This window comes from Periplaneta americana, chromosome 17 (genome assembly GCF_040183065.1).
Source record: "Periplaneta americana isolate PAMFEO1 chromosome 17, P.americana_PAMFEO1_priV1, whole genome shotgun sequence".
Classification (NCBI taxonomy): Eukaryota; Metazoa; Arthropoda; class Insecta; order Blattodea; family Blattidae; genus Periplaneta; species Periplaneta americana.
The window spans coordinates 11,020,074-11,047,353 of NC_091133.1; the positions used below are offsets into that span (position 1 = coordinate 11,020,074).

General features: G+C 36.6%; 1 protein-coding gene across 6 annotated transcripts in view; it reads left to right on the forward strand.

Annotated features, from left to right (window-relative positions):
* Positions 1-27,280, forward strand: part of LOC138692992 (zinc finger protein OZF-like) — a 97,290-nt gene that overhangs the window by 5,175 nt on the left and 64,835 nt on the right. For 4 of the 6 annotated variants that reach the window (XM_069816474.1, XM_069816475.1, XM_069816470.1 and 1 more), the window contains exons 2-3: positions 7,000-7,097; positions 22,422-22,562. Coding sequence is in view for 4 of the 6 variants with exons in the window: in XM_069816470.1 (XP_069672571.1) it covers positions 7,005-7,097; positions 22,422-22,562 (234 nt within the window). In the remaining 2 variants the exon portion in view is untranslated. Of the gene's footprint in view, positions 1-1,045; positions 3,564-5,206; positions 5,661-6,999; positions 7,098-22,421; positions 22,563-27,280 lie in introns of those variants that run through there. The other 2 variants (XM_069816471.1, XM_069816467.1) reach the window with 2 other exon arrangements.

Here is a 27,280-nt window from a genome sequence, read left to right on the forward strand (position 1 = left end):
AAATACAGAGGGAAGTAAGCATGTACTTGAGCAGAAGAACATCATATTATGCAGCTATTCTTTTACATGCTGCGTTATGAGGCCTTTCGTTCAAATTATGTCATTACTGACTCTGGAGTTTGTACACATGAGTTCGTTAAAAAGAAGAGCTGTGCAGTCGGGTACATCGTACACGTAAGGTTATTTCCTAAAAAGTAATATGACCATCTGTTCAATATTAACATCAGTTAACAAATATCAACAAAGTAGGTAAACTGACAATGCTACATACTGATGCAATCTATATATATATATATATATATATATATATATATATATATATATATATATATATATATATATATAATATTTGTTCTTATCTTCTATCTCTCTGTATGTCTGTCCGTGGACCACCTGTTAGTAAGTTTCTCTATCCACAGTCTAATATATACAGTCACGAAGCTTGAGTTGTGAGGTTGCTAGTAGGAACAATAGACTGTGCCGGTACTATTTCTCATTGTCTGTAATGAGGCGACATTAGCGATCCTAGTGTTTAGCAACTACCTATGGATGCATATTTACTACGTATTGAGCTTCGTGACTTATATACTCAGACTGTGGTCTGTGGCTCATTCCAATTCAAATCGCACAGAGAAGAATATTTTTTGAACTTGATTTTTCAGAGTTAATTTTTTTTTTTGTGTATTTTATCTCTCATAATAATTAAAAAAAAAAAACAAGATTTTTAGATATTTTTGACTAGTAGTTTCCCTTTCATGGCTAAAAAATAAAAGAAATATTAGTGCCGTTTTCGATTACACAATTACAAATATAAATTTTGAAGTGCTGTTGCCACACAGGCCTGCTATATCTGAGTTTAGAAAACAGTTAATGGCCTACAATTTAATACGCAGCTTAATTCAGTTTTAAGAACAAGATTTTTGTTCGTGTTTTAATTTTTTTTTTTTTGATCTGGAAATACACATTTTCATTTTTATTTTCTGTATCACGGTATTTTACGTCTTGGCTTCCTTGATCTCTACATCCTGAACAAGCAGTTGCAATATTAATCATATTACCACAATCTAGTATATAAGTCACGAAGCTTGGGATGATTTTTTGCATTTCTCGCGGTAGTTACTAGCCGTTTGAAGCGCGGTGAATACTAAGAACAATAGACTGTGCTACTGCCATCGTGATCCAATACAGGCCGTAAGGCAGACCATGTGACTCGCTTAATCTGATCACGAAGGTCAGCGTTTCAGCCATATAAATTAGTTGGAATGCATAAAGAGTAACATATATTCCTCTAAAATATAGTGTAGTGTATATAGTATTTTTGGTGTGAAAATTACGTTGTTCGTTTGTTTAATACCTGCTTTAATTTCGATTAAATATTACGAAATTCTTGTATATTCATTTATGCAGGATTCAATAATTTTCAGTTGCACCACACGAAATTTAGATATGTTGAAATTATAGGTTATGTTTACTGTACCAGTTGCCCCTTTCTGTCTAATTTTAATGGTCTCCAATGCCCTGCCATTCATATGGAAATTATAAGTTATATTTACTATATTTAACTTATATTCCTAAATTCGCAATTATAATTAAGCATAATATCATGTGTGATACCCCGCACATTCAATTTGTCTCTATTTTAATGCTACAATTGAGTATTGAATTATTGTATTTATCTACTACCAAAGAGACGAAGTACCGGTAACACAATCGTACGTACACTAATTTCATAGGAAAGGTATGGTAAATTTTCTGTCTACAATTAAGGAAGGTAGATATGCTAAATTAAAATCACAATATAAATTCTTTTTATTAAACCTCAAAATAGCTTCAATTCTAAACTTAAAATGTTGATGCAAACAGATTATGTTAACACATAGAATTCTCTTCACATTAAAATAACACAGTTTTGTAATTATTATTTCTGCAACATATTATGCAACAAGAAGTATACGGAGCTTATGGACACATTACACTAAATAAAACTTAGCGATGTTACGTAATAAAGTAATAATATAATATTTCACTAAGCTCCATACACTGAAATGGAAAACCCGAACATACATTACGGTTGGTCTAGATCGAAAAGGCATTGACTGTGTCGTATTTCGCATTGTTGTGAAAAGTTGTATAAACTGTGAAATGTTCGTTATCGGTTGTAATAACTGTAAATGGCTAAAATACTGTACAATCATTTGAATAATACTCGTAATATTGGACAAAGAGACGTTTGTAACACTGTAAATTGTAAGAAAAGAGGTCAGAGTTATCCTTCTTCCGAAAGATCCAGGAAGGTGAGTTTATAATAGTACATTATGCAACGAGCCTATAATGGTAGTAATTAAGACGCGAGTATGTTTATGAAACGAGCGCAAGCGAGTTTCATTATTTTCATACGAGCGTCTGAATGGCCATTATAGGCAAGTTTCATACGACTTTTTATGCTCGACCATAATTCTAACTTTAAATTATTCACAAGTATTCATATTATTATCTGACTGGGGAGCGGAAGTGAGCTTGTGCAATATCTCGTAAATTGTGAGATGTGCGCAGACGCGAAAATATTGATTTTTTCCGAGGAACAAATGTCATTGACCTTGATATAATCTAGAGAGTAAAGTGAACATTAATCTTGATATAACCTGGAAATTGATTTAGACATTGAAAAACGAGATGACGATTTGAATTTATTTGAATATTATTTACAATTAACGCTAATTATTATAGTAACAGAACATAACCTTCTGCGAGAGTATTGGATTTCCAGCGTCCGTGACGTTTCGCTAGTTGTCTTTCGATTGCACATCCGAGAATAATCGATACTTGCGCTTTCATATTGCTTTGTGATTGGTGGAAAACCTGAACTTTAATGCATAGGTGTACTTTAATGAGGTCCATTAAAGGGCTGCTACCAGGTGTATAATTACTACATTTCGGCATGGTCGAGCATAAAATATAATAGGAGCTATATACTTTATGAAAATTATATATAAACCTTATGGATTTCATATTTCAATAGTTGAAGGAAGGCATTAATTTTTTCAAAAGAACACTATATCGAAAGTACCGTACAATACATTTTATCGTCTGCTAGGGAAAGAATCTGTGATGAGACGATAGTAGCGATCCAGGTGGTTAGCAACTATCTGTGGATGCATATTTACTAAGTATTGGGCTTCGCGACTGTATATACTAGACTGTACTATTACCATAGTCTAGTATATACAGTCACGAAGCTCAATACGTAGTAAATATGCATCAATAGGTAGTTGCCAACCACTAGGATCGCTAATATCGCCTCATTACAGACAATGCGAAATATTTGTCTATGGTACCGGCACAGTCTATTGTTCCTAGCATCCTCAAAACTCAAGCTTCGTGACTGTATATACTAGACTGTGCTATTACTGTGTATTAATATTGGACATGTGTAATGGTTTAGACCTTCGATAATTAAAGTAAATAGAGAGGGTGTTCAATACTACTCTACCGGATGAACGTGGCACCAAAATAACAGCTCTCTCAGATCAGCAGATCTCGGGCAAAACATTACACAATATGTTGTACGTAGGACTACATGTAATTTATTAAAATGATTGCGGATGTGACAGCATATCCTAGAGTGTATTAAGATTAAAAAAAGTTTTGGTAGATCCTAATTGAACAAGTGTCTTGTTTTATAATACAACATGAAATAACTTAAAGATCCTGCTATAAATGTCTCATGAAAATACAGGATACCTTTACTGTCGACGTTTTTGTAAGAAAATTGAAGTTAGAAGTTACTGAAAATGTATTAAGTAATATTGGAAAAAGGAGTTGACCCAAGAAAGGGCACTATTGTTTTTTTTTTTTTTTTTTAATGTTTAACCACGGCAATTTCTTTAAGTCACTTGACAGTACTTTGTACTTTTCTGTCTGACAGTACCCTCATTTGGAGAGAGTGGAAACATAGGTTATGTAACTTGTATTGTTTTGAAAACTGTAATAGTGTGAGAAAGTTGTGTCTTACAGAAACATTAAATATAATAGCTTTGAATAAGTTCGTTAAGTTTATTTACTAGTAAAACTAGAATATAGGCCTACCGTGTCTTTTTTATAATATTTTAATTTACAGATTAAAAAAAAAGACAATTACGTAATTCCTAAAAAGGAATAGGTCACAAACTGGCTGCTACTTATACAAAGAGTAAAGCTTTTCGCTCTTTCGCATAAAATGAATGTTTGAAAAAAAAATGTAACGAAAAATGTTAACCCATTATGTTTCAGAGTTTCAAAATTTCCTCGGTTATTATACGTAGGTAACAATGAAACTAGACGTTTTGTAAGTTATAATTAAATCCTCACAATAGGCCTTATAACTGAATATAAAATTATAATAATAGGTACTGTTAAAATGAAAGCTTACAAATGAAGTCCTGGCACAATAATTATTTATATAAAAACTACAGGAAAATAATATTTCTACGTTATTTCAGATCATTTCGATATTTATACTGGAATAAAAACAATTTAAATAACAGTGTAGGCCTAACATATTTTTATTTTTATACATTGTATTCTAATTTTGTTTCAAAGCTGGGTAAAACTGCTCTTGAGTCAATTCATGTCCTTATAAATCATCAATGTTTTTTTACCCACAGTGGAACTGAAAGCTTCAGTCACAAGCTTCGTGCACGTCTCAACTGGGTCAATGTGACAAGGAAATAAAGGAAACTCCAATACTGAAATATCTGGATCATTAATCAGAACTTTGATGCCATTTTCTTGACATAGTTTTGAAAATTGGTGATGTTGTAATTCAATTTTCGCGGAAACTAGCGCTGAGGTAGTTCCCTTTGTATTCAGTTTATACACCTCACATATTCGAATCTGTGATAGGTTAGGTTTGGTTAGTTTAGGCGTTTGCTATGCCTTGCATATGCGATCTACTGCATATCCACAAAAAATTCCTTCTAAACTAAACGATTTTTACTTTCGAAATCACGGGAACTACCTCAACACTAGTTTCACCTAGATGACTGTTTCAGTTCATCCATAGACATATAGACAAGGTGGGCGGGGGGCGAGCGGGCGCAATTACTGTATATGCCATTGCTATTTCTACAATTTAATAGGACACTGTTGTTACTTTGAAATAACTTGAGACCTATTGAAGATTCAATTGAAAAACTGAAACAGGAACACGAAACAAATGGGGTAATTTGGTAACTTGAGGTAGGCCTAGGCCTATTTGCTTTTCTCTATTTGAATTCGTAAGCGTGATATGCGCATTCGACAAACACAGACAAATCTGTTCTTTTTTTAAGATACATTTCTGGCAGTGAGGAAATCATATGCGCACTGAAGATTTCCGAAATGAACAACATTAAATAACATTATTGCGCTTTAATAAATTGCAGTGAGGTTATTAATGTGCATCAAATGTAACCACCTACAAAATATTATCGTTATATCTCATTTTTTGTACCAAAATCTATCCAAAACACTGATACTTCACGAGACATACATTGACTTTGTCATATCCCATACCGTTTCTGCCCTAGATAAGGTTATCGAACTCTGGTGCCACTACCCAGCAAGCCTTGCCCTTTCTATTTATTTTATATTCGACCAACACCCGAAGCAGAAATATAAATCCATTAAATTCTTCCGCGAAGGTAAGTAATATTGTTACATTGTATTATTCATAAGTGTAACTTGCATTATGATATTCAAAAATGAACTTCGGCACAGACCAATATAGAACTTTTGGAGTAAACAGCTGGTGAAACGAGGGTTGAGCGAATTCCGACGATTTTGCAATAGAAAATGTTCGAATTTCAAAGCGAATTTGATGGAATATTTGTGGAGATGCATTTTAAAACTTAAGCATTCTATTGGTAATTGTTACAAGTACAACCGCAATTTATTTCAGTCTTTGCTGTAGTATATATGTTTGATAACAGGAAGACGTATTTACATTTGAAACTTTTATGCTAAGTACACTATAAGTTTGCATTATTTATCGTTCAGTATGTCGTCTAATCTGTCAGGACTCAATGTTTGTCTTACGACTTCAGTCTTGAATTCTACGGCTTTGCTTCTAAGATATGTTTGATTGTGTGAGTGTAATAGGCTGATTAGGAAGAATTATTATTTCACATGCTATTAAATATATTCAAGTAGCTCACAGATTGCATATCATCTTGTTCTTCTCCTTTCATGCCAACTTTGGATCAAGTGAACGTACTGTATTTCTTTCCGTGTCTTCTTTTCCCTCTATCTTTCTGGCTTTCTAATGCTTCATACTGTCACTGTGTTTTTTTTCTGTCCAACTTTTGTCCAGGTTTTATTTGTTTTCTTCATTTTGTTCACCTGAAAATCTTTAAAGTTTTGTATTAACCCTGTAAACCTCATTCTGTCCTGTACTATTTCTTCTGTTCCCCCCATCTCGTTTATGTATTTTCTTGTCCCTTGGAGCCTTTTCTTAGCACTGTTACTCTCGGATATATGTTGGAAAATTTGTTTTGTAAGTCAGCCATTATCGATTATAAAATGGCCGAGGCATCTAATTCAGTGGTAGTCAGCACTCGCTGAAATGTGCAAAGGGTACGCGGTGCCATCGTGTGTGCACCGCCGTGCAGCAGGGAGAGATAGCATACCCACTAGCAGCTATGGAGAGCATCATGATGCACTGCGTTTTCCGCGGGTAAGAGACGATAGCCCCAGCTTGCTCTGTGCTGACGACCCCTGATCTTATTCTTCCTTTTCTGATCCTTTCTGACATACGTTCACATTCTTCATTTCTATAGAGGTGTTATTTCTTCCCGTGTCTAAATTCCGCACTTTTTGTTTGCATCGATCTTAAAATGTTCCTTGAAGTCGGTCGTTCTTTCTTCTCTGACTCTTTTATTTAATGAAAAACATACACTAAGTAGCGTAGAGACATTCCTGTTTCAATACTATTATAATATGCAATTTTGGTCTTTTGAGTTTTTTATTAATTTAATTTTTCAGTCGTGATGAACGTGATCAAGATGGAACCTGATATCGACCCTCCAGCAAAAGAAAGAAGTATTGAAAGAGATATAGAAGAGGAGAAATCTTTATCACAGGTAATCTGTATTGAGAGTAATAATTTATTACTGTTTAGTTTTTAAATGTGCAGTTTGTAATATTAAATCATGTGGCGGGGAGAAACAACCTAGAATAACTCTGGACAAGGTCGACCAGCTGACTGGTGGCCTCACATCCGCATACCTCAAACGTGGTGGGAATATAATGGTGAAGCAGTGCGCAGCCTCGCCCTTTCTCCTACTACGTAATGACGTCACTCGGGAAGCATTGCAGACTCTCTCGGAGCTTGCTAGCTTAGCTTAGCTCAGCTCCGTAAGGTTTTGGAAGTGGGGTAGGTTAATTGATTATAAATACCAAGAAGCTGTATTAACTAATTCCTTCCCTACTAACGTCTTGTCAGGAACGTGATGCTCTCCCAAAGCATAGCCGTCTAGACATGAATTCTTTGTGATCCTGCGACTTTTATTGACAGTTTTCATTCAAGCTGTCAAATGCAGTTTTTTCAAGCTATTTAGAGGGTTGTTGTATGTTGTAAAACGATCTTTCGCGAAGAAGAGGAGTTATTTTCCTGTAAATATACGGGAAAGGTTTTCCAGAATTCTGTTTGAATAAAAGTGCATTGAAGTTCTGTCCTGCATTCCAAGTGGAATGAACAAAGATTAAGAAAGGGAATCAGAATCGAGGTCTTGTAAGAGTTATTGGCAGTAAAGTGACATGACAGAAAAGGTCTGTCTACGAAGCACAACATTCACATGGTCAACATAAAGGAAAGAAGGGTAACAATGAAGGGGAATAAACAGTGGTGAAACTGAAGGGCGTAATAGAGTACAATAACGTTATGTTGTGGGTTGACTGTCAGGTCAGTGTCAGAATGAAGTCTTATATCCCTTCTCCATTATTGGAATATACGTAAAAAAAACTACAGGAATGTTTCTTCAATATAATGTTTATGGTACTTTTCAGCTTTTCAATGTCTACGTAATTGCATGTAAGACCGTGAAGGGAAGCAAACCCAGGAAGGAAAGGATCTATACAAATCTTCGACTTTATCTGGAAGCAGGCATTTTATAGAGGGCTAACCTTGTCTAACTGAAGCGTTAGTGAAAGGGGAAGGGATGCTGGAGTTACGACTACAATATTACAAGCAAACTGTTGGGCTTATTTCCCCACCTCCCGTCATATACCTACCACCCACAGAAAAAGAAGCAAAGTTTGTAAATCTCACAAGAAAGAAGCGAAACAACATGGGAGTGAAAACAATGTTTTGTACTGGAGTCTTTCGAAATTTAACATACTGTTCAAACTGTTACCAAATTATGAGTATAATATCACAATTTGTAGTAAAAGACCCATGTTTATTGCAAACGACCTCCACCTGCCTTTAAATGCCACTTACTGCACACCACCAATTCACTGTCTGCGCGTGGAGATTTAAGTAGAGATTCCAGGCAATAAACCCGTCCTTTTAAATCTTACTACATGAACTTAAAGGTAGCAACAAGCAAACTTTAGAAGAGTCAATAATGAACATATGTTAAAGGCAGGTGTCGAATTAATTACGTTCATTCTGGTGTACTGCTTTCGTTAGAAGATATCTTAAGTTCATGGACTCAGCTCGGTTTGATCCATTCAGGGTGATGGACGCAATACGTTCTGAATCAGACCTTCGATTTCAGGCTGGATTTAAAGAGGCTGAAAATGTGAATTGCAACAAATGTCAAGTGTAGCATGATGAAGTGTCCCTAAAAGAAGGCAAATTCGAAAAAAAAAACGCATTTTCGATAAAATGTGGACTTAACGTGTTTTGATTCCGAGCTCCTCAAATACCTTCAATAAAGTTTTATAATCAACATTTTTACATTACTTAAAAAAAACACACATCAGTTTTTCATTCCAGTGATTCTGCATATTTCTTTTAGTAAAATGCTCCTGCACACAATTTTAATATCTGAATATTTTTACACAAATTAAGTCCACAATTTCCACATCTGACATTAATTTTCGTAATGTGAACGGCTTTCTTGTTAGCAGCTAGTACTTGAAATAGACCTTGTTTCACCCTCACAACCACTTCTGTATTAACTTCCTCACTATCATTTTCTTTCTTCAACTCCGCCGGTAAATCAGTTTCCAATAGCACTATAATATCACTTTCACCCAAAACATTAAGGTTGCTATTATCCACAAAACAACTCATGTCTATGTTCTGTATCCCTGAATACAACTAGATTTGAATAAACACCAATAAATAAAGAACAAATTTACCAACTCAAGTTTCTACACTGTAAGTAAATGGTAAAATGGAGAATTGAAACAGTAAACGACTTTAACGGCATTACAAACAGTTACAACAATGGATAAAAATCACAGAATTCAAACTAGAAAATGTTTAAAAGTGTAGGTCATATGAAATGCCAAGGGTGGGTAAAATCTGTCCACTAACAAATACTTCAAATTATTAGTCTGCTATATTTTAAATCTAAAACAGTACACATGTGTGCATACTTTATCATGTTAGAGACAAATAGAGTAAAGGTGAAAGCTGTCAGATTTCATTGATTCATAAAAATTTAGAAAATAAAAAGGGTGGCAATTTTTTTCCCAACCGTGATAATGCTAGGGTTAAGCGAGAAAATAATTATTTTATGCCCATTGATTGACGCCTTTTTTGCTCCTCTATTGACATTCGAGACAATTGAATCCTTCCATTTACTGAAGCCTTTTCTGTCTGGAAGTTGTTAAAAGATACCACAGCTTTAACATTTTATGAGACATGTAATTAAGTGCTTAGGAAAATATTTGGGGCTAAGCGGGATGAAGTTACAGGAGAATGGAGAAAGTTACACAACGCAGAACTGCACGCATTGTATTCTTCACCTGACATAATTAGGAACATTAAATCCAGACGTTTGAGATGGGCAGGGCATGTAGCACGTATGGGCGAATCCAGAAATGCATATAGAGTGTTAGTTGGGAGACCGGAGGGAAAAATACCTTTAGGGAAGCCGAGACGTAGATGGGAGGATAATATTAAAATGGATTTGAGGGAGGTGGGATATGATGATAGAGACTGGATTAATCTTGCACAGGATAGGGACCGATGGTGGGCTTATGTGAGGGCGGCAATGAACCTTCGGGTTCCTTAAAAGCCATTTGTAAGTAAGTAAGTAATTAAGTCCTTTTAGCTTAGAAAGTTTTGAAGAACTATGAGAAAATTATTCCCTTCTGCGGAGCGACTCATATGTGAAACATTTTAACAATATGATAAACAGGAACATACTAGTTAATAGTTATTATAATTATATAATTGCTGTAATTACTCACGTTTCGTTATTTAGACTAATGCACTATCCTCTGATACATGTTCGTCTGAATTTGTTTTGGAAGTGGCCTGAAGAGTACATGAACTATTTGGCAATGATGGCATGAATTTCTTTTCTCCTTCTCCGTTTTTCACATCTGTTCAATCTCAGATTATCTGTTGATTTTCGTTTCAAGCAAGACTGCGCCAGAGCTTTTGTGGGTACAGCGTCTACTTTCAGATTACGACTGCTTTTTGGTTCATAATTTAGGAGTTTCGTCTTTAAAGGTACTTGGTAACTTGACTCCTCAAAATGAAGTGAACATATTCGAGCTGAAACAACATTAAGTCTAAAGATTTTTACTTCCTTTCTTTTCCCTCAAAGCAATCTATGGAATAGTCAAACAATAAGTTTAACATGAAAATATATTTTGCAAATGAGTTGCGAAGCAAATAAAATTTAGTAACATGCGAAAAAACTCATCGTGCTTTAAATTGACTTCATCCTCCCTTCTACAAGCATGCAACCATTGTCTTGCCAAGTTTTCATTCTTCGGAAACCTATAATATTTTACGTCAGTTCCTTTTGTTTTTCGATTGTAACTGAAACAACCAGATACTGCACATCCAGGCATACTAATAGCATGTGTCACATTAATAGCATTACTGATACAAGAATAACATTAAATATAATATAATATATATATATGTATATATATATAAACAAAGAAATAACACCCTGCACGTACACACAACAGCTGTTTGTTTTGTTCCTCGAGCACTGCGGTGCGAATTAGCGCGCCGCTGCTGCTTCCCAAGTGACGACATGCGCAGTAGAAAACGAGTTTGAGTCAACCGTCTGCTACACCATTATATTCCCACCACGACCTCAAAGACGTTGTACTTATATATCCAGACACAATTGGCGCTGGTGTGCTGTACAAATTTGAACTCTCACGCAGGTTCGCATGACGCCATGTTTTAGGAGCACAAATGATTATTTGTATAAATCATTCGGAATTTAGAAAATACCATTGGGTATAGGCTATAGCACAGTCGACTCTAGTGGAAGGTTGGATGGCTCAAATTGGGAACACTGTGTCGTCTGCTCTTGTCTGCCATACTGCTGTCATAATTCACCAACAGAACTAAAGAGTTTTAATATTAATATCAGACGAAAACCGTTAAAAAGTTAATCATAAACAAACATCATCAACTAAAATAACTACTTAGATCCTTTAAAATCGGGAAACAAAAAACACATAATAGAATTTAATAAACCCTGATACACGAGGTACAACAAAAATCTACTTTTATAAATTACAAGGATCCAGTATAATACATTACGGAATATAGATAGATATATAGCTACATTTGCAAGAAAGTGAAGTAATCCTCTTGTCTATATATATTTTTTTAAATCTCGAATAATGTTATCTCATAAAAAAAATTGCTGTAATTTAATACATGGATTCGTAAGGAGTATATTGTGTCTTCATTATTTTTCTTGTTATTTCCCATGTGTTATAGTTTTATATTAGTAAATAAAAAATATTCCATTACATTGTATGCGAAACTCAAACAAGTACAATTTATAGGCGTGAATATTAAACACATTTTATTACATTGTTCTTCATTTAGGTTATAGGCCTACATTGGTTTTCAGCTAGAATTAATGGATCTATGCAGTTAGACTAGGCCATCTTTTACAAATTTCAGTTATGTTGACTTATAAAAAGTGTCTGTAGATAGCCTATCTTAAAAGGAGTCCTGTCTTTATTACTAGATATTTTTATCTTATTTCTAACATCTATATGACTTCTATATTGTTTATCGAAGCATTATTCCATTACATTAGGCCTACATGCAATACTCAACACATACTGTACAATTCCTAAGCCTAAATGTCTAGGCCTAGACGTATACACTAGGCCTATATTAAATACCTAAGTTTTATCTTATTTAGGCCTATATTTTTCAAAACTTTTTGTAAAATGTCTCCAATTTTCTCTTACTATATACACTGGTTTACTGCCAGCTATATCATTCCTTGCCTTTGAATATTATTATTTAACTATGTTCATAATGAGTGAAAGTATTTTATCAGCAAGTTTAACTTATTACATTGCATGTTGACATACAAAGCTAACATCAATACACAAGACTGTTTTTGAAAGTACGTAACTCTAATAACTTCTTTTGATTTCCACATTTTACATAGTTTTCTTCATTAACACTGTTTGAAATCAATGTATTTACAATGCAGTAGGCAATTGTTGCAATGTAAAATACAGAATCTGAGAGAAGGGTAAAGTCCTCCTTGATTCAAAATGTCAAAATAAATATATTATTGATTGTTGGTTTCTTTCCCTACCAAGTAGACAATACAAAGCGAGCAATGTAACTTTGAGGATACCTTGAAAGAGGCATAAGCTGATATGTTCAGAAGGCTGGATGTATCAGCTTGAAAGCTAAAAGTATCAGCGTTTTGGATAACTCTAAAAAATGAAGCTGCCAGTATATCTTCCATTTCGTTCTTTTCTGGTTCTATATCGTCTTCTGTTTCAACTGATTCCATACTTGGCATATTTCATGCCAAAACTTAAAAAGAAAAACGCAGCATAAATTGTAAATACTCTTCAATACGGGAAAACAAGGCTTAAATCTCATTCACCACGCACTCGTAAGAAGACTGATGCCTGATGCACATGTTGCCAAGTTTCCGACTTTCGACCTTGTACTAGAGTCGACTGAGGCTATAGGCGTTTTCTTATTGGACATCTCCCTTCACTGTAAAATAACTTAACTTATTTACGTATTTTATAACATAATAATATAAAATAACAGAAGTAAATATAAATACTGTAACTGAGCATTGCTTTAAATATAAAAGCTTTGTATTGCTCATAAATAGACTTATGTATTAGTTTGTTTCTATTTCCAATGACCGATACATGGATTATTTTTACTTATGTTGCTTTACGTAAATAACTTCTTTAAGTTGCATTACAAAGAGGGGAATGTGCGCTAAGAAGACACCTATAAATAGGCTCCCCAATTATATTTGCCAAACTCCTAATTCACTGTAATAATGATCCTCCGCATTTTGAGAATCAGAGGCATTATGACTCTTTTGAACTCTCAACTGTAGACAACCATTACAGTCCCCTCATTCTCAATGGCAGAATGTTCTGATATTGTGATTGTATGGATTGCCGGCTTTGTTGTTGAATCATTAAGAAAATATGGTCTAATAAATCTAAAGACTCAATTTATGGTACTGCGGTGAACAATTTTTTTTTTTTTTAACGAAAGAATAATAGGAGTCTTGTTATATCATGTTATTATGTATGTAATGCTCAGCCAGATTGATTCAACATCATTTGGTTTCTGGCAGACCGGTACAAAGTCCCCATAGAAGATTTAAAATGTACAAGCTTTTTACAAACATTTAAATGTTCCCAATTCATAACAGAATTTTCCTCATTACAAATGACACACTGAGGTGATGGTAAAATACCCAGTTTATATAAATATTCCGCCAGGCAGTCGTGTCCTGTCACAATCCTTATGGCAACTACAGTCTCTTGACGAGGGTAATAGGATGTGATACTGACTTGTCAACAAGACCAGCCCATTTCTTGCCATCACTCTTTGTTTGAATATCTGAGAGAAACTCTTTCTTAAATGAGTGGTTAACTAATCGTTTCAAGTTGTGATACGAAATTTTGGAGGTCGTTCGTAACAATATTTCGGTCCTTTTTTTTTTTTTTTTTGCTAGAAGTCCACGATCTCATTCCCTATAATACTAACATGCGAAGGAATCCACTGGAGGACGACGACGACGAATTCTAACGCTTTGAGTGAGACAAGGGGTTTTCTGATCTCGACAACTCACGATGTTACAGGATGAGGGAGAGATGCCACTGCCAAAATGGCAGATTGAGAGTCGCAGAGAATGACAACGGGATAGGCAAGTCAGTCTCCCAAGCAATTGCTTCAAGGCAAGATTTATGGCCGTCAAAGTGCGACTGATACTGCCCATGAAATTTGTAGAAGCTAAAGGCTTTATTGTAGATTCCAGTCCCAGCACATTCCTTGCTCTCGTAGAAAGAGCCATCAGTGAAGATCCGCAATCACCTGGGCTCAGGATACCAGTCATCAAGAGCCTGCAATGCTATAGCCTTTAGTTCCGGAATGCTAGCATCAGCTTTCGTCAGATTCTCACCAAGGTCAAACCTTGTTATGATGGTTCGTGTATCTAAAGGACACTCTAATAGAGTGAGCGATTTCTTAACATCAGAAGGGATATAGTTTCTTCTTATTTGATGAACATGTTGAATGAAGCCTGGTTATGTCTTTAGCCATCTAGGGAGATTTTCGTAGTTGATCCAGTAGGAGTTTAATGGCATTCATCTCAGCTTCGCATACTGCAGGATGGCCAAACGGCATACCTCCATTGTGAGTGGAGGATTGTCGGTAACAGCTTGCAATGCCAGGATTAAAGTAGTTTTCACTGCACCCGTGATACGTCTCATGACCTGATTCTATACAAGTTCAAGGTCAGAGAGATTCGCTGATATTAGAGCTTCACATCCGTAAAGGAAAAGTGGTTTAATGTGTATCTTATATGTGGAATATAGAAGGGATAAAGAGCAGCCCCACTTCTTTCTGGCCAGACGTTTAAGTATGTTGTTTCTACTTCTTACCCTTTCTGTCACTTTAGAAATATGTTTCTTCCATGTCATTTTGCCATCCAAATATAAACCAAGATATTTTGGGTCTTCTGTTTGGGCTAAAGATTTCCCTTCATATTGTAGATTAACAGGTAGTATATTGTGCATGATGGAAAAGATTGTGTAATATGTTTCAGTATGTTTTTTCAATACTAACCATCATGTTATTATTCTTTGACCAGGCGGAAAGTGCATTAAGAGCTTGAGTCATTATGACTGATAGATGACACAATTGTTTTTTTGATAGTGAAACCCACATTACCAAGTCATCAGCATAAGGAGCTGTTTTAGTTAGGATCACAGGTAGATCATTGATCATAATGTTGAATAAGTTAGGACTTAATGCAGCTCTTTGAAGGACCCCAACATTTAGCTTTTTAAAGTGAGATAATGAATCATTGACCCTTGTCACACAATAACGTTGATTCATATATAAGTAAATCCACCTCAGCATATGTCCGCTGATACCAATACTCTGCAACTTATCGAAGAGTTTCATGCGCCAAACAGAACCATAAGCATTCTTAAGGTCGACAAAAACAGCCAGTGTAGTGTGATCCTTATCTAAGGTATCCTTCACGTCTTGACTAAACCACAGTAATTGAAGCGTCGGCTGGAACAATGTTGTAAGTTACAAAATTCTCATTCGGCGTGTTTCCATATAATAATGTTGTATGTCATGTTACCTTGCTATACTCTTTGGCTTGCAACTGTCCATCAATGCAGTACGTAAAATTTGTCCACTCAAAAATTTGCTACCCTATAGGAACAACGTTGTACATGTACACATTTTTGCAGCTCCTGTAAATTTTACCAAATGTAATTTATAACGTTGTTCCAGCCGATGCTTCAATTGTTGGCTGGTTGAATGGTGTCTATGAAGACCAGCATGTTTTTGACAAATTATATTCTGACGTTCCATATAGTATAGTAGGCGTCTGTTCACCATTACTTCCATAGTTTTCGCTAGGATACTGGTCAATGAGATTGGGTGAAAGCTATCTAAAGAGCCTGCTGGTTCGTTGGGTTTTAAAACCGGAACAATAATGGCTTTCTTCCAAGATGTTGGAATACTTGTCTTCCAAAATTGTTTAAAAAGAAGCAGTAATGTAGTCTGGGCACGCAATCCCATATTCTTCAGAAATTCAGCCATAACTGTCACAACCAGATGCCTTTTTACTCTGTAATAACTGTAGAGCATATTGGAGCTCATCGAGAGAGAAGTCCAATTAAAAAGACGTGATTCATTCCTCCTCCAAGACAAAAGTAGCTTACGTTTTATGGTTTTCTCTTCTTTCTTCAATTCCTTGGGTAATTTTCGGGAAATCGTGAAATGTTTAATAAATACTTCAGCAAGGTTTGGATCTGTAAGTACTGTTTTACCCTTAGATTTCATTGGCTGTTTACGCGGGGAGGTATTTCCATCTAAGGAAACTATAAATTTATACACTTTACTCGATTCTACTCTCTGGTTCAGTCGATCCAGAAAGTTTGTAAAACATGATCTTTTCGAGATACTAATTTCCTTCCTCAGTACAGCTGTTCTTCGTTTCCATTCCACTACATCATGATGGTTCTTTGTTTTCTCTGCCAATTTTCGAGCTTCTTCTCTTTCAGCTTTCAGCTTTGTGAGCTTTTCATTCCAAAAGGGTTTATAGTTATAAACTTTCCCTTTTGGGATAAACAAAGTACCTATGCTCAACAAGACAGTACAGAATTTTTGAACATTTTTATAGAGTCTGGCCTTGAAAATTAAAATTACGCTCAGCTATTTTTTCATCTAAAGCCTTTCGATATTGAGGCCAGTTGGCCTTTTTAAAATTCCAGCTACTTTTAACAGCATTTTTTGGTTTTGGCTATTGCTTCTTCTGTAGGCACACAGATGTTACAATACAACGGTGTCACATCCATACTTCATCCAGAATTCCTCGGCTAGTCTTGTCATAGATGACAGAAGATACCATGGTCAAATCTGGATTCGTTGTGCTCCCGTTATAGTCCAGGTATGAAGGGGTATCTGTAGACTGGTAGAGCAACTGTATATTACTGGAAGACAGAAAGACACAAACAGCTTTTGCAACTCCATTTGTATCGTTATATCCAACTTCTGTGAAGTGCGCATTAAAGTCGCCAACAATCAATATTTTATTAGTTGTGTGCAACCGACTAATATCCGGAGTGTTGTTTGGAGGATTATAGATTCCAAACACTGTGTAACGCTGCTTTTGGATCCATACATCAAGTTTGATTATTTCACTCAGATCTGAATCACTTATTGATTTAACTATTGAAAATTCATTCACGATATTTCTCTTAACTCCTACAAGTATGCCACTAGCTATCTGACGGGATTTTGGGAGAAGGTACATCTGGTTGCTATTAAAAGAATAATATCTCAGAGTTTCATTTGTAATATTTGTTTCTAGGATTATAAATATATCAGTCTTGCTTTTTGCTAAAGTGTACTGCAACTTCTCTTTTTTTGACTTGGACACGCCTCCTGCATTCCATTTCTGGATTGTAAATAAAATTGGTTTTGAATGCCTTGATCTCAACGTTGCCCCCACCCGGACATCCGACTGGGGGGCAGTTTTTCGTCTGGATCTGCCATCATGAGTTTTCTTCATAGGCAATTTAGCGCTATCCAGGGTGTACCACTAGGAGGCCGCCTACATTACACCCCATAATTATACCATCATCTGAGATTATAGAAATATTGATTGTACAGATGTTGATAGAGAACAATGGCATATTACCACTTAAAGGCCTCTCTTACATCGTGTGGAAAACAATATGATCCAACAGTTGAACACTTTTAGAATCTTTCTACAACTATAGGAGCATATTTTATAAAATGAGTTCCCAGATTTCCCCGAGAATCACATTTTGAACTTGTTAAACTGACCATAGAAATACATAAAGAGGCATCGGCATAGCCCAGTTGACTAAGGCCTGCCGATCAGGAGTTGCACTCGGGCGCAGGTTCAATTCGCGCTTAGGCTGATTACCTGGTTGGGTTTTTCCTGGGATTATCTCCAACTGCAAGGCGGATATGAGAAAATCTATGAAGAATAGTCGGCCTCATCTCGCCAAATACCATCTGGCTATCATCAATACCATCGACGCTAAATAACCTAGTAGTTGATACAACGTCGTTAAATAACCAACTAAGAAGTACATAAAGAGCAGATGTCACTATACAGCTTAGTTACCAGTACAACACGACTTTATATTAAAATCTTGTAAGACAGCATTTAACAAAGTCAATCTTAGTAATAATAATAATAATAATAATAATAATAATAATAATAATAATAACAACAATAATAATAAATCGATAGGTAAGGTCTTGTTCTGTACACTAGGCCTGAGTTCGAGACTGAGTAATTTATGCATACCGGTACAAGATATTTACTGCTGTGAGAATAAAGTTAATTAATGGTAGGCCTACTTATATTTCAAACTAAAACATTAGATACAGGTTTTTATTTTACAGGTGTACTATATTATGCGATATGGAAGCAAATAAATAATACCTGTTCGTTTCTTGTCCACATCAAATCAGATGTGTTTATAATATATTGCCTTACACAGCTCGCAGTGCTTAACGAATAATAGTTAATACTAATAATTTTCTTTTCATCTGAACTATTACTACATAGGCATTTGTATTTCTCTTTGCACTATATATTGTCAAATAACTATATAATGTCTTTGGTTATGGTGTCAAATTGATACAGTCTTCTTTCGCTTCATGTCAAACTAACGGCAACTAAGCTTGATTATGTCCATAACGTTTTCGCTTTAAATGTTAATAGGACTTTTTTCATTTATTCAACATTGCGTAGTACAGCCATCTCTAGCTGGTGCTTCTCCCAAAACGTGGCAGCGGACGCAAGCTTCAATTTGTCCCTACTCCAAACTTCTGCACTGTATTGGCTGTAGGAGCTTGGCATACCTCAAGAATGGTTCACTATCGTCTAACAAATACAGGAGTAGCTGATGGTTATCATGATCTCCCTTATCACTATAGCTGGCCCGCTAATTTCGCCACCTATTTTATTGCTCAATTTAATCAGAATGCTGAGTGGACTGTGGTACCATAAAATATGGTTAAAGTTTCATCACCAGGGCCGGATTTTGGTATAGTGCTAAAATTTGCCTCTCCCTAACTTTCACAAAGTCGACCTGGTTGGCGAGTTGATATAGCGCTGGCCTTCTATGCCCAAGGTTGCGGGTTCGATCCCGGGCCAGGTCGATGGCATTTAAGTGTGCTTAAATGCGACAGGCTCATGTCAGTAGATTTACTGGCATGTAAAAGAACTCCTGCGGGACAAAATTCCGGCACATCCGGCAACGCTGATATAACCTCTGCAGTTGCGAGCGTCGTTAAATAAATCATAACATTTAACATTTAACTTTCACAAATATTTAATAATATTAACACAGTAAAGAAGGTATTGTTAATCAGTAAATAGTATTGTTGACGATATATATTGAAAATGTAACTGAGAGTTGTGGTTACTATTCATAGTGATAAATAATAAAGACTCATCCAATTTTATTTTCAACAATGGATTCTTGTTTATATAAAGAATTAAATTTAGGCATTTTCAAAGTATAATAACGTGATACCTGTATGTTATACAGCTGCAGATTTTCCTTTTACTGTCGCCGCGGTGATCGCGACAATGCTATAACAAACCACTATTCGACTTTCACAAGGTGTTGAAGAAAATATTTACCAACAAGTGTTAGAGAAAACAAATTTCACTATACAAGAAAAGTGTTAAAAAGGAAGAAAGGAAAGAGAAAAAGAGAGAGGAAGGAAGGGAGGGAGGGAGAGAATATGCCACCTCCTGAAAATTGCTGCCCTAGGCAACTGCCTAGGTTGCCTAGGCCCAAATCTGGCACTGTCCATCACCAAATTTCTTCCCCCATGTAGACTCTTTGGCAATTCCACCTGGCAAATTCTTATTGTTAACTTGGAAGAATAGGTTGTTTGCGATACCTTGGTATTAGTTTCACCAGCGAGGAGAAGTTGCTGCTTAAAACATGGCACTGATTTATTTCTTACATTGCCCATAGCTTTGAGTTACAGAGTAAATAGCCTGTATTCGAACTTGTTTCGCTGCAGTAATATAAGGAGAGATATCAGAGGTCGTAGATAATTGCTGGTCGAGTGAATATTAACGAGAACAACTCTGCTATATTCTGCCACTGTTTACTCTCAGAAGAAACGTCTAATACAATAACTCAATTCAAAAGTTATTTCACACTTCCTGGCATACATTTTCAGCAGTAAGAAATTCAGACATGCAATGTGTTTGTATGAGGATATATAAAAGGAAGTTAGCAAGAACTTGTACAGAACAGTATCATATTCTTTTACATGCTGCATTATAACGCAATTATCTGGGTGGCATAGTCCATACAGTGCTGGTTTTCTGTGCCCGAGGGTTGAAGTTCGACCCCGGTCCAGGTCGGCGGCATTTACACTTAAATACGACAGGTTCATGTCAATAGATTTACTGTAAAAGAACTCCTGCAGGACAATATTGTGACACACCGCGACACTGATATAACCTCGGCATTTGCGAGCACCATTAAATAAGACAAAATTTAATAATAATAATAACAACAACGCAATTTTTACAAATTATTTCACTATTCACTCTGGAATGTGTGCACATGCATTGATTGACATCAGAGGTTAATAATGGTGTGTGGAGGTACATTAAAAATAGTCATTTGTTTCTCGTGAACGATTACATATGATATATTTCATAATTGTTGTGTGCTGTATTTTCAAGGAAGGAAATGTATTAGATCTGCACCTGACTGGAATAAAGAGGGAATGTATGCATCACTGCTATGATGTGAAGACTCCTGTGCAAATTTATTTTCCCATGTTGAAGAGTGAAACTGAGATGAGTGCAGTTTATGATGTGTGTTGGTCATTAGTTCTCTTTCTGTCATTTACTTGCTGATGTAGATGCTTCATTTAGATGACCAGGAAATACGATTGTTGTTCTCATGTTATCCATTTCTTTATCCCACATCTTTCGTGAATCTTTTCCACCCCTTTTTAATCATAGAAACTGCATTGCTGAGTATTGACTAAATCATATACTTTTCGATGATTTCATGCCAACTGATATTTTTCACCATGTCAGTTTTTAATGTAATTGATAGTCCAGTATGGCATGGGGATCACTTTCATTTTATCCTGTGTTAGGTGGCTAAACTTGTTGTTTGCACCTGGTTTGGAAAAGAAACTTAATCGCGTTGATTTTAATTTTTCTTTTTAAATAACTTTTTTTTAGTTAAACTCTACATATCTCATATCCACTCCTTTAGAGATTTACGCTACCACTATTATTGGTACAGTTTAATAACATTGCACAATACAGATATGGTGATAAGAGTGTATTCTGGTTTGTTAAAGAATCTTCTTCACTATAGCTACTTTTTTATTGTACACTGCTGTTATTGTATTGTAAATATTTGTATTACAGAAGATATTCCATTGATCCTCTGTACCAGTAATGACTTTCTAATGGAGACTTTTTAAATGAGGAAGAAGTTTAGAGCGTTAATTTTACATCACAATATTGTCATGGAGTTTGTAAAAGTGATGACGATTGCATAATGTATGTTTAATAACCATGAGGTTTTATATTGAGAATGATTGGTTCTTTTAATGTGCTGCATAATTCCACTTTGATACTTTCCTGAGCAGTCAAATATAATATAATATTAAAAAAAAAGTCCACACCTGTGGAGTAACGGTTAGAGCGTCTAGCCGCGAAACCAGGTGGCCCGGGTTCGATTCCCGGTCGGGGCAAGTTAACCTGGTTGAGGTTTTTTCCGGGGTTTTCCCTCAACCCAGTATGAGCAAATGCTGGGTAACTTTCGATGTTGGACCCCGGACCCATTTCACCGGCATTATCACTTTCATCTCATTCAGACACAAAATAACCTAATCTGTAGATAAAGCTTCGTAAAATAACCTAATAAAGTAAAGTAATATTGAAAAAGGTATTTACACACATGATGTAGAATAAAAATCAGTCTGTATTATACATATTACAGAATGTAAATTGTTTTCAGAACGAACACATGGCCTCTGACCTGCCATTTCCTATGTTCTTTAAGGTCCCATTCCTATTCTGTGTAAAACTTTCTTCTCTGATTTGCTCGCCTGAGTTGAGGGAGTTAGCCAGTGACTGCTAAGAAGAACCAGATTGATTGCTAGTACACAAGTAGATAACTTTAAAGTAGCTAAATAAAATTAGGTATTAATAATGTTTTATGTTCTGTAGGAATGGAATTTATCGCATCTGGAACCAATGGAGTTGAACACAGAATGCGTGGACAGCAGCTGTGATATAAAAACAGAGATAAAGGTTGAAGACACCACACCAGTTCCTATCAGCTTTCCTATACTGAAAACTGAAGTTGATGTAAGTGGTTCACTGTCAATATACGGATATATCGGCAGTGCATTTTACAGAATATATCAGAGCCATTTACAATGCCAGATAGTGCTAACGATTTTCCCCTGTTCTGATATTTCCTATACTTAGACAGTTTTCATTTTTAGGGTTGTATATAATAATAATTCGAAACTATTTCTGGTAGCTAACAGAATTATCTCGAATGCATGGAGTAAGTGCTTGTTCCTGGAAACATGATTTCACTTTAACCTACAAAATTTTTATTCTTGGTTGTTATTGGTCTTGAAATGATTATGCTAGTCATTGAGCGAAAAGCTAAAACTTACACATAAGTTTATTCAAATGTCACGAAAGATTTTAAAGTTCTACTTTGTTAGGAATTAAGTTTATAGAAAAATAATAGTGCACTTTTGTTTATAAACGAATTGAATTTACTCTATCACAAACAAATCTGTGAAAATATGCTACAGTGCTGAGTAGCTCATCTGCTGCCACTTACAAGATAAGGGGAGTGGGCAGTGATAAGATGTAAAAAATCCGATTTTTTAAATTACATTTGAAAAAAGTACAAAACTTCCTCCTTAAAACAATATATATAATTTGGGAGGTATCTCTGCTGGTATGGCCTTTAAATGGCCTCTTTAAATTTGATGGCATATGTAATTCTTACATTTTTTTTTTTTTTTTTCAAATCCAGTTTTCCAGAATTGATATTTTTCAAAATTACATGCATTTTTCTCTGAAACTACTGAATCTGTTTACTTGCAATTTTTACAGTATTTTCTGCAGTCTGTGTTCTACAAAGTAAACCTACGAGTTTATGAATATCTCTGACATAAGAAGAGAAAAAAAAAATGTATGCATTGAAAGGAATGGCAAAAGTTGTTTATCAACGTTTAATATTTTTTCTGTTTCACTAGGGTGCGAAAAGTTTAATGAAATTTTGCTTTACAATTTACAATATTCATTACTCCAAAAATTACAAGGTATAAGAGTGAAGATTGTAGCAAGTAATGTCCACTTGAACTTTGAGGTTCATTTAGCAGATAGGGAAATCAGGTTGTCCGGTAGGACGATTAGTTGACTTTTATACGACTGAATTCACAGTGATTATTGTATAGTTAAGTCAATTATTATTCCAGTTTGAGCATTAAAAGCCTAGAAATATTCAATTACATTTTTTACTGAAATTCTTCAACCACACAGGTATCACTACCCGATCCCCTTAATTCACATTACATGCAGCGATGTTCCATATTCCGGTTTATATTTTATTTATAATTTCCTGGACTTACTTAACTTATTTACAAATGGCTTTTAAGGTACCCACAGGTTCATTGCCGCCCTCACATAAGCCCGCCATCGGTCCCTATCCTGTGCAAGATTAATCCAGTCTCTATCATCATATCACACCTCCCTCAAATCCATTTTAATATTATCCTCCCATCTACGTCTCGGCATCCCCAAAGTTCTTTTTCTCTCTGGCCTCGCAACTAATATTCTATATGCATCTCTGGATTCGCCCATACTTGCTACATGTCCTGCCCATATTATTGTATGGATTCGTAACCATCTGTTTTTTACGGTGATGGGTTGTTAGCCATTCGCCCAACCCCCCAAGCTGGAGGACCGCCCCTTATCGGCTGTCCATGACTGTTTATTCAATATATTCACAGCTACCCTTCATATCTGGAGGCCGAATTTCCTGGACTGCATTCATAACGGTTCTTATACAGAGTGATTCACGAGGATTTACTGTCCTTTACAGAGCTTATTTCTGAAGACATTTTGAACCAAAAATATCATATAACATAGTTCCTATTCTCAATATTTTGAGAGTTACACTAAAGCTGTTTGTAAAATACGTTTTTTCTTCAGTTTGTAGGAAAAAGAGTAATACAAATAGAGATTGAACCATTCAGAAGTATCTTTTCTCTAATTGGCAAGTATTATGAAGCTAAAAATCTGCTGTGAACTACTTAGTTGCTTCATACTGACATCGTTTTCTATTTTTAAATAGAAAATTACATTATTCTTACGCACTTATCACAAAAATTATTACAAATCACAGCATTTCCACCTATTTCATTATTTGCAGTTCAATTTTGCATCGGTCGAGGTGGGTTCCTCGAATTTGGTGACCAGGGCATTCAATGGTGGCTCTTGTGTTCTTCTTTTCGACCATTTATCCACTTGCCATCACACAGCCCTTTTCGTTCTCTCGTCTTTTTCATCTCTGTCTTTCTCATTGCCAGTCACCATTGCATGCTGAACACCCACCACATCATCACAGCTATTTTCATCCCTCCATCCCCTCTGCTTTGTTTTTGCCACCTCCACCTACATGACGGGATTTGTTAAGGATGCCTAGTGAGGCTACATTATTCTACCTCTTCTAGTTCCTTATATTCATTCTTAGGTTAAGTTCCATAGGCTTATAACTCCCGTCTCACCAGCGGGAATGTATCTTATCTCCATGGCCATGTCGCACGGTTTCAAGCGCGACTTCCTTATTGTGTGGCCCAACAGGATGCCCAGCAATGAAGCAATAGTGGACCCTTCATACTGCCCCTATATGCAAATTTGGGTGCCGAACCCGGACCTGAGGTCAAGTACACTCATGTAGAGCCCCAATCGGTGCCAGGGGTGATTTACATGCCCCGGTGACCGACTCTGCTCTCTAGGGCGGAAATATCGCTCCGATGTGTTACTGCTGACTAATGGGTGTGCAATCAACCACAAGTCCCCTGAAGCTGTGTGGTCTCGGATTACTCGGGCTTTTGTGGGCGAGGTCGGTGTTAGCTGAGTAGTCCAGCAGTTATGTTCTGTGTAGTGTGGAGCCATGGGCGGTTATTCTCGTGGTAGGGGCATAAAACTGCGAATTGCCTCTTACCATTATGGACGTAACGTCCAGTTTGAAGGGTAACTTGCGTGAGGTAGGTTGCTTGGGATCGGGCTAAGGTTGGGTCCTCATAGCCGGTACAGACAGCAAAGAATTTTTTAGGTGCCTTTTCCTTGCGCCCCCCCGGTGGCAGGCTGACGCCGACAGTTCTGTAGGGTGCCAGTTCAATATGTCCTCGCGCTCTTCTCCCCCTCCTTCAGGAAAACATCACAGAAAACAGGAGATAGGAATAGTCACGACTGGTAGTAATATGACGAACATTGCAATGGACTTGGATCCTGAGAAAGTAACAGTTAAAATGCCACCTCCAAAGTTTGGATGGAAGAGTAAAGACTACGATGAACATCAGTCATTTTACGTGAGACGCGCATTCGACGGATTGAAGGTCAAAAATGCAACTCGCCTACGCAATGGTACTCTCCTCATCGAGACTATTTCCCCAAAACAGAATGAGAGGCTGTTGAAAGTTAAGTTGCTAGAGTTTTACCCTATTAAATTCTAACGGCACTCCTCGCTGAACACCACGCGGGGAGTAGTGCTTACGGATTCTTTGGATGATAAGTCTGATTAAGAGATCCAAATAGAAATAGCGGCAGAGCTGTCCGTGACGAAGGTTTATCGTTTATTACGTAAGCGGGACGGCCTGACTGTTACCGTGCGCACAGTGTTTTTGACGTTAGAAAAGCCTGTCCTACCAGAATACATCCTTGTCGGGTACGAGCTTGTCTCTGTCCGTTTGTGCGTATGTGTCGAACCCAATGCGGTGCTTTAGGTGCCAATGATTCGGACATGCACAAAAACGTTGCACTAACATCATATGTGCAAAGTGCGGTGGTACTGACCATGGGGATTCCCCATGTGCCGGCACAGAGCACTGTGTGAATTGTTCTGGGGACCACGCCGCTAACTCAAAAAATTGCCCGAAGTATATGATAGAGAAGGATATTCAAGAGCTCCGAGTTCGGGAAAATATTACGTTTTCCGAGGCACCTAAGCGTATTTTTGATCAGGAAAAAAAGGCAATGGAGAAGTCCTATGCTACAGTATTGCAGAAGACAACAGAGGGAATTGATGCATCCATGTAAACGCACTATACCTGGGAAGCGAAATGAGATCGCATTCCAGACGTATGTGGACATTGCCACTCAGACTGCTGAGTCAGACGACATGTGTGAGCTTGCCATCAGGCCTTACGTTCCCAAAAAGATCGCTGCCGTGATGACAGAGAAAGATTCAAGGCCTAGCAGATCACCACAACATCGCTTTCCTAGTTCGGGCAGCGGGTCCACATCACGCTGTTGATCCTGTCCTCGATCAACATCACGATCAGGTATGCGACGATCTGCAAGTGAGTCCCCACAGTTGAGGACTAAGCAGTCGCAATCAAAGACACCATGTCATAGAAATGATGAGAAGAAAAGATCCCCTGTGAAGCTACCATCATGATATAACTCCTTGTTATGACTGATATCATACAGTGGAATGTGAACAGTGTACGCAGAAGATATACAGAACTACAACAATTCATCTATCATGAGAAGTCTGCTATTTTATGTCTTCAGGAGATACACCTCCAGCCTGAAAAGTCCCTGTGTATCTCGGGATACTACGTTCACTGATATGATCACCTTGCCGGTATTCGCGCCAACAAGTGGTTTTGCCCTCCTACTCCGCCAAAGTATCTTTTCCTCTGCCATCAATATTAACATTCAGTTTTCAATAGTCTGTGTCTCAATGCTCCCATAAACTCCTTTCACAGTGAATGAAATTGAACATAACCTGTCACAGGTACCTGCTCCATATCTGTTAGTGGGGGATTTCT